General features: G+C 41.0%; 1 protein-coding gene across 1 annotated transcript in view; it reads left to right on the top strand.

Moving 5' to 3' along the window:
• Positions 1-2,440: 2,440 nt before the first annotated feature.
• The window catches only part of LOC130246465 (prolyl endopeptidase-like), a 30,906-nt gene continuing 25,846 nt past the window's right edge, over positions 2,441-7,500 (top strand). Inside the window, exons 1-2 of the mRNA XM_056479433.1 lie at positions 2,441-2,584; positions 4,168-4,242. Of these exons, the coding sequence (XP_056335408.1) occupies positions 2,543-2,584; positions 4,168-4,242 (117 nt within the window). The 5' untranslated portion in view covers positions 2,441-2,542. The remainder of the gene's footprint in view (positions 2,585-4,167; positions 4,243-7,500) is intronic.

Below are 7,500 nucleotides of genomic sequence, written 5' to 3'. Positions count from 1 at the left end.
TAGGCATGTAGACAAGGTCAAGATGATCTGCTGCAGGTCAAAGCGAGCATCAGAATGGGGAAGAAAGGGGATTTAAGAGACTTTGAACGTGGCATGGTTGTTGCTGCCAGACGGGCTGCTCTGAGTATTTCAGAAACTGCTGATCTACTGGGATTTTCACGCACAACCATCTCTAGGGTTTACAGAGAATGGTCCGACAAGGAGGAAATATCCAGTGAGCGGCAGTTCTGTGGGCGCAAATGCCTTGTTGATGCCAGAGGTCAGAGGAGAATGGCCAGACTGGTTCCAGCTGATAGAAAGGCGACAGTAACTCAAATAAGCACTCGTTACAACCGAGGTCTGCAGAAGAGCATCTCTGAACACACAACACGTCCAACCTTGAGGCAGATGGGCTACAGCAGCAGAAGACCACACCGGGTGCCGCTCCTGTCAGCTAAGAACAGGAAACTGAGGCTACAATTCACACAGGCTCACCAAAACTGGACAATAGAAGATTGGAGAAACGTTGCCTGGTCTGATGAGTCTCCATTTCTGCTGACACATTCGGATGCTCTGCTCACAATTTGGCCTCAACAACATGAAAGCATGGATCCATCCTTCCTTGTATCAGCGGTTCAGGCTGCTGGTGGTGGTGTAATGGTGTGGGGGAGATTTTCTTGGCACACTTTGGGTCCATTAGTACCAATTGAGCATGGTGTCAACGCCACAGCCTACCTGAGTATTGTTGCTAACCATGTCCATCCCTTTATGAGCACAGTGTCTCCATCTTCTGATGGCTACTTCCAGCAGGATAACGCACCATGTCATAAAGCACCAATCATCTCAGACTGGTTTCTTGAACATGACAATGAGTTCACTGTACTCAAATGGCCTCCACAGTCACCAGAGCTCAATCCAATAGAGCACCTTTGGGATGTGGTGGAACGGGAGATTGGCATCATGGATGTGCAGCTGACAAATCTGCAGCAACTGTGTGATGCTATCATGTCAATATGGAGCAAAATCTCAGCGGAATATTTCCAGTAGCTTGTTGAATCTCTGCCATGAAGGATTAAGGCAGTTCTGACGGCAAAAGGGGGTCCGACCCGGTACTAATGAGGCGTACCTAATAAAGTGGCCATGAGTGTGTACATGTATATATAAATAAAAAGTGAAGTTTTGAAGATGTTATTAATATCTTGACTACTAGTTGATCATCTGTAAAAGTGTCAGAAGGTGGATTTCTCTGCTGAATCATCTGTTGATCTGCATCCCAATCATCACCAATACTGCAGAAGACCTACTGGAACCATCATGGAGCCAAGATTCTCACAGAAATCAGTCAAGTTTGGTGAAGGAGTAATCATGGTTTGGGGTTACATTCAGTATGGGGAGATCTGCAGAGTGGATGATCAACATCAACAGCCTGAGGTATCAAGACATTAGTGCTGCCCATTACATTACAAACCACAGGAGAGGGACAATTCTCCAGCAGGATAGCGCTCCTTCTCATACTTCAGCCTCCACATCAAAGCTCCTGAAAGCAGAGAAGGTCAAGCTGCTCCAGGATTGGCCAGCCCAGTCACCAGACATGAACATTATTGAGCATGTCTGGGGTAAGATGAAGGAGGAGGCGTTGAAGATGAACACAAAGACTCTTGATGAACTCTGGGAGTCCTGCATGAACGCTTTCTTTGCCATTCCAGATGACTTTATTAATCAGTGATTTGAGTCATTGCAGAGATGTATGGATGCAGTCCTCCAAGCTCATGATGGAGTCAGACACAATATTCATTCTGTTTCCACTGCAGCATGAGCACATATTCTATACTGGACATTATTGAAGGTTCAGTGAGCAGACTTTAGTCTAAGCAGAGTCAGACCTTACTGTCCTAATCAAATCAGTCAACATCAAGACATGATCAGATTATATTGTGCTCAAATTAGCTAAATCTAGAGGCCTTTACCTTTCATATAAGACACTTCTGATACCAAATGATCAACTAGAAGTCAAGTTATTATTTGCTGTTCCTAAAACTTGGATAGAGCCTTTAAATGTCACTTTGAGCTGAATACTAGTATCTGAAAAAATATGTGCTGTCATCATGGCAAAGGAAAAAGGGTAGATGGACGGCAGACAGACAGACAGACAGACAGACAGACAGACAGACAGACAGACAGACAGACAGACAGACAGACAGACAGACAGACAGACAGATAGATAGATAGATAGATAGATAGATAGATAGATAGATAGATAGATAGATAGATAGATAAAACTCATTGTACACACATTACACAACAATACTCATCTTTTTGTGTACAAACATCAGTAAATCATCTTCATAGATTCTGAATCACCTGCAGTGCTGAACTCCACGTGTACAGCCTGTAGCTCCGCCCACTGAGTGTTGGCCAATCCTGAGTGACATCACGTCCTGTGAGCGACTGAAACGGAGAGTTTATTTTCACTTTCGCTTTTGAGAGCTGAGTCAGCCGGGCGTGAAACACACGGACAAACACACGCAAATACCCCCAAAACTCACACACAAACACACTCAGCATGGCGTTCACATACCCCGAGGTGCGGAGGGATGAGAATAAGGTCAGTGGGATCTGCTCTATATCTTAATTTATGACTCATAGACACTCAAGCAGGTGTGTGTGTGTGTGTGTGTGTGTGTGCACTGTATAAAACGCTTACCTAGAGTTTCTGTCTTGTCTAGTAGTAAATATCTGTAACCCTCCTGTTGACTTACAGAGCAAAAATGAGTACTTTAACAGCAGGAAAAGCAGATTAAACACACGTCTTTATCTTGAAGTTCAGTGACTTCTAGAATGAGCCCAACATCAGACACATGATCCATTTTCATTTTCGTGAAGGCTGAACACATTTAGGGAACAAGGATTGAGATTCAGGGATATCTTGAGCCACCAGATATAATCTTACATTGAACACACACACACACACACACGCACACGCACACACACACACACGCGCACACACACACACACACACAGCACACACATGGAGCACACGCATACATGAAACACACAGGCACAAATAAACAACACAAACACTCAAAACACACACGGAACACACATACATGAAACACACACAGACAAAAACACAAACAACAACAACAAAACAACACACATACAAAGACATGAGGACTGAGGAACACACACGCACACATGAATACACACACACTGACACACACACATGACAAGCAATGACATACACAAACACACAGACAAAAAACAACACACATACACAGGACACACACAGACAAAAAACACACATAAACAAAACACACACACACACACAAAATTGCACAAACACAATCGCACACACACACACACGCACACACACACACACACACACACACACACACACACACACACACACACACACACACACACACACACACACATTTACATTCACAAATTTACACACAAACTCTTTCACCTTCTTTCTCTCACACACACGTGCGCGCACGCACGCACGCGCACGCGCACACGCACGCACGCACGCACGCACGCACAAACAGAGTATTTTATGAATTCTGTCTTGTTAAACACTCCACTTCTTTAGTTTCTTTTATCATTATCAAACCCTTTACTGTAGTGAGAGACGAGTGTTGACTACTGAGTGAACACCGCTTAAACACTGCAACACTAAAGTTAATTGACTAATCCAAATCAGCATCCATAGACATGCTCCTAATAAGTAGCCATCTCTGTAGAGTGATCACTAGCTGTTCATTAGCTACAGCAGGGGAGTTATCCAGATGTATCTGAGCTCAAACTCCCCTCTCGCCTTGCTAACTGGAGGGAGCCCCGGGCTTGAGGATCTTATGAGCTCAGGGCTCTCTCCCGGGACAGCATGCCAAACACACTTTATAATCAATCATCAGCTGAGTGTGAACTCTTGAAATAATGTTATTTCAAACAAAAAAACACAATTATTCTGCTTGTTTTAAGGAAAAACTCACTTCATTTTGCCATTTTGTCTGAAAACAAAACAATATGTTTTGCTCGTCTAGAAAATGCTTCCTGATTTAAGAATTGTTAAATATATTTGGACTAGAAACAGGACAAAAACTCAAGAGTAATATCAGATATCTGGTAAGCCGATCTGTGGTGTTCCTCTTGGCTCATGCAGACGTGTGGTGTTTTGTTTCTCAGGTAGACGATTATCATGGAGTGAAGATTTCAGACCCGTACCACTGGCTGGAGGACCCGGACTGTGAGGAGACTCAGGTACACCATCAGCACTGAGAATTATAGCAAACTAAGACAGAATGGGATGGAGAAATAACCAAACACTGGGGCTGAATGATCTCTTTCACAGACATTAGTAATAAATTAATACACCACAGTAAAACACTAATGAGACACACACACACAACATAAACCTCTTTCACTTCATAAACCAGTCATTAAAACGCACTACAAACATACTTTCATTGATGTTTTTGTCTAGTTTAGTTCAAATATCTGAAAATTCCTAAATTAAGAAACATTTTCTAGACAAGAACAAAATCTAGTCTTGTTTCCAGAAATAATGAGTCAAAATTAGGTGATTTTTGTACTTAAAACAACCAAAATAATCTTGTTTTTGCTGTTTTGAAACAATATTCTTCTGCCTACCCTATTGGCAGATTATTTTGCTTGTTTTAATTATAAACTCACTTGATTTTAACTCATTGTTTCTAAAAGCAACACAATATGTTTTAAGAATGTGTAGATATTTGGACTTGAAACAAGTCAAAAACTCTTAAGAAAAGCATTTGCTAATGAATTAGTAACAATGGGTGCATCTTAGCACCCTTGTTCACTAGTTAGTGCACTGATCAGGGCGTTAATCCTTCTAAGCGCTGTCTCAATTGCAAAATACTTCTAGTGAACTGAAGGGTTCACAAGGGTGGCACATTGGCTCAGTGGTTAGCACTGTGGCTTCACAGCAAGAAGGTCACTGGTTCAAGCCCTGGCTGAGTCCGTTGGTGTTTCTGTGTGGAGTTTGCATGTTCTCCCCAGTGTTGGTGTGGGTTTCCTCCGGGTGCTCCAGTTTCCCCCACAGTCAAAACACATGCGCTATAGGGGAATTGATAAACTAAATTGGCTGTGGTGTATGAGTGTGTGTGTCTGTGTGTGTGAATGAGTGTGTATGGGTGTTTCCCAGTACTGGGTTGCAGCTAGAAGGGCATCTTGCTGTGTAAAAAATATGCCGGAATAGTAGGCGGTTCAATCTGCTGTGGCGACCCCTGATAAATAAAAATACTAAGTCGAAAGAAAATGAATGAATGAAAAATCTCACAATCAGGGCATATCGATATGCACTACATATGCGCCCTTAAAAGAATTTCAGTAGCATGAAATATGAATGACTCAAATCTTCAAACTCAACAACAGATGTCTTCTCAAAATAATACGTTATTTATTTTTATCATGAATGAACAGAGCTCGGCAGGTTTTAGAAACATCTAGCAAATATTTATAATAGTATAATGGTGGAAACGTTGCTGGTCTATTGACCTTATTCTTCAATGTGGAAGAATTGTTTTAGAACTTCCAATTCAGTTGTCTATGGGAGAAATGACTAGGAATAATAAACGCTCATAAACAATAAACAAGTGTTTGCATGACTATACTTAAAAAGTAGAATAATATAATAAGAAAATATCAGTTTGCAACATCAAGCAGCGTAACGAGCTGATTTTAACCTCTAAAAATGAATGAAAGTGAATGAGAGCGGAAGTCTCGAGCCAAAAAGAGTCAAATGGCTGCGCCCGCTCGTACTCGGAGAATAAGGTGAGTACAATAAATTAATTTAGCTATAATGCACTTTTTAAAACTTATTAAAACTGATGTGATGATTATTAGCTCTGTTGTTATTCATAAACTCCCATTTTGATTATGTACAATGAAGATGTTCTCATGTTACACGGAGATGATTAATGAGTCAAATTAAAAGAGTTTTTCCATAAAACAAGCTAAATAATCTGTTAAAAGGAAAAACAAGATTATTTAATGTTTTATTTTGCATGTTTTATGGAAAAACTCTTTGACTCTTGACTCATTATTTCTGAAAACAAGACTATATTTTTTGCTTGTCTCTAGAGAATGCTTCTTCATTTCAGAATATTTAGATATTTAGACCAGAAATAAGACAAAAATTCAAAGAAGAGCGTTTTTTGCACGCTGTATTATGAATAAATCATATGAATATTTTCATATTAGACAATAATATTACTGAAATTAATTTAAAAACTGAATAACAATAAATTTACACACATTTACACAAGGAAATAAACCGAATCATTGATGGGCTTGAAATCTGCAGAATTCTGCGCTCGCAGATTCCCTGTGGGCCTACTCATAACTCATAAGAAATAGATGAATAATCATGAAGTCTGGGTTCTGGCATGTCTGTTACTAACAGCACAGTCAGTCGATTTCCCAGCACAAACACACTAGACACCATTCAGACTGAAACCAGGAGCTGCTATCATGGCTCTGTGTATCATTCATTCATTTTCTTTTGGTTTAGTCTGTTATTCATCAGGGGTTGCCACAGCGGAATGAACTGACAACTATTCCAGCATATGTTTTACGCAGCAGACGCCCTTTCAGTCATAACCCAGTACTTGGAAACACACACACTCATACACTACGGCCAATTTATTTAATCAATTCCCCTATAGCGCATGTGTTTGGACTGTAGGGGAAACCCACGCCAACACGGGAGAACATGCAAACTCCACACAGAAATGCCAACTGACCCAGCTGGGACTCGAACCAGCGACCTTCTTGCTCTGAGGCCACAGATTGACACCACTGAGCCACCATGCCACTCTGTGTATGTAACTATATAGAAAGTAATATGTGAATGTTCAGTGGAGCAGCATTACTCACATCCAACATAAAACTAACTAACTAACCCACTCACTCACTCACTCACTCACTCACTCACTCACTCACTCACTAACTAACTAACCCACTCACTCACTCACTCACTCACTCACTCACTCACTCACTCACTCACTCACTCACTCACTCACTCACTAACTAACCCACTCACTCACTCACTCACTCACTCACTCACTCGCTAACTCAATTACTTGCTAACTCACTCACTAACTAACTAACTAACTCACTCACTCGCTCACTAACTAACTAACTCACTAAGTCACTCACTCACTCACTTACTCACTCGCTCACTAACTAACTCTAACCATAACTAACTAACTAACTAATGTTACAGTAAATGAATATAATACTGTAAATTAATGCAAACACATGTTATGTCCCAGGACGTATTTCTTTCTGTTTTTTTTTTCTTTCTCTGCTACACCCTAGTAGGAGCTAATGACCATCACCTGCTGCCACTTATGAACCACTCCGTGATTGGAGGACGAGAAAAGCACTGGGCATTTAAACAGCACTTCTCCACTAGAACAGTGTGTTTTTTGTGTGTGTGTGGGGGCTTGTTTTTGTGAGGCTTTATATATATATATA

This window comes from Danio aesculapii, chromosome 19, assembly GCF_903798145.1.
Source record: "Danio aesculapii chromosome 19, fDanAes4.1, whole genome shotgun sequence".
NCBI lineage: Eukaryota > Metazoa > Chordata > Actinopteri > Cypriniformes > Danionidae > Danio > Danio aesculapii.
The sequence above is the reverse complement of the archived record's forward strand: the minus strand, read 5'-3'. Positions and strand labels throughout refer to the sequence as shown.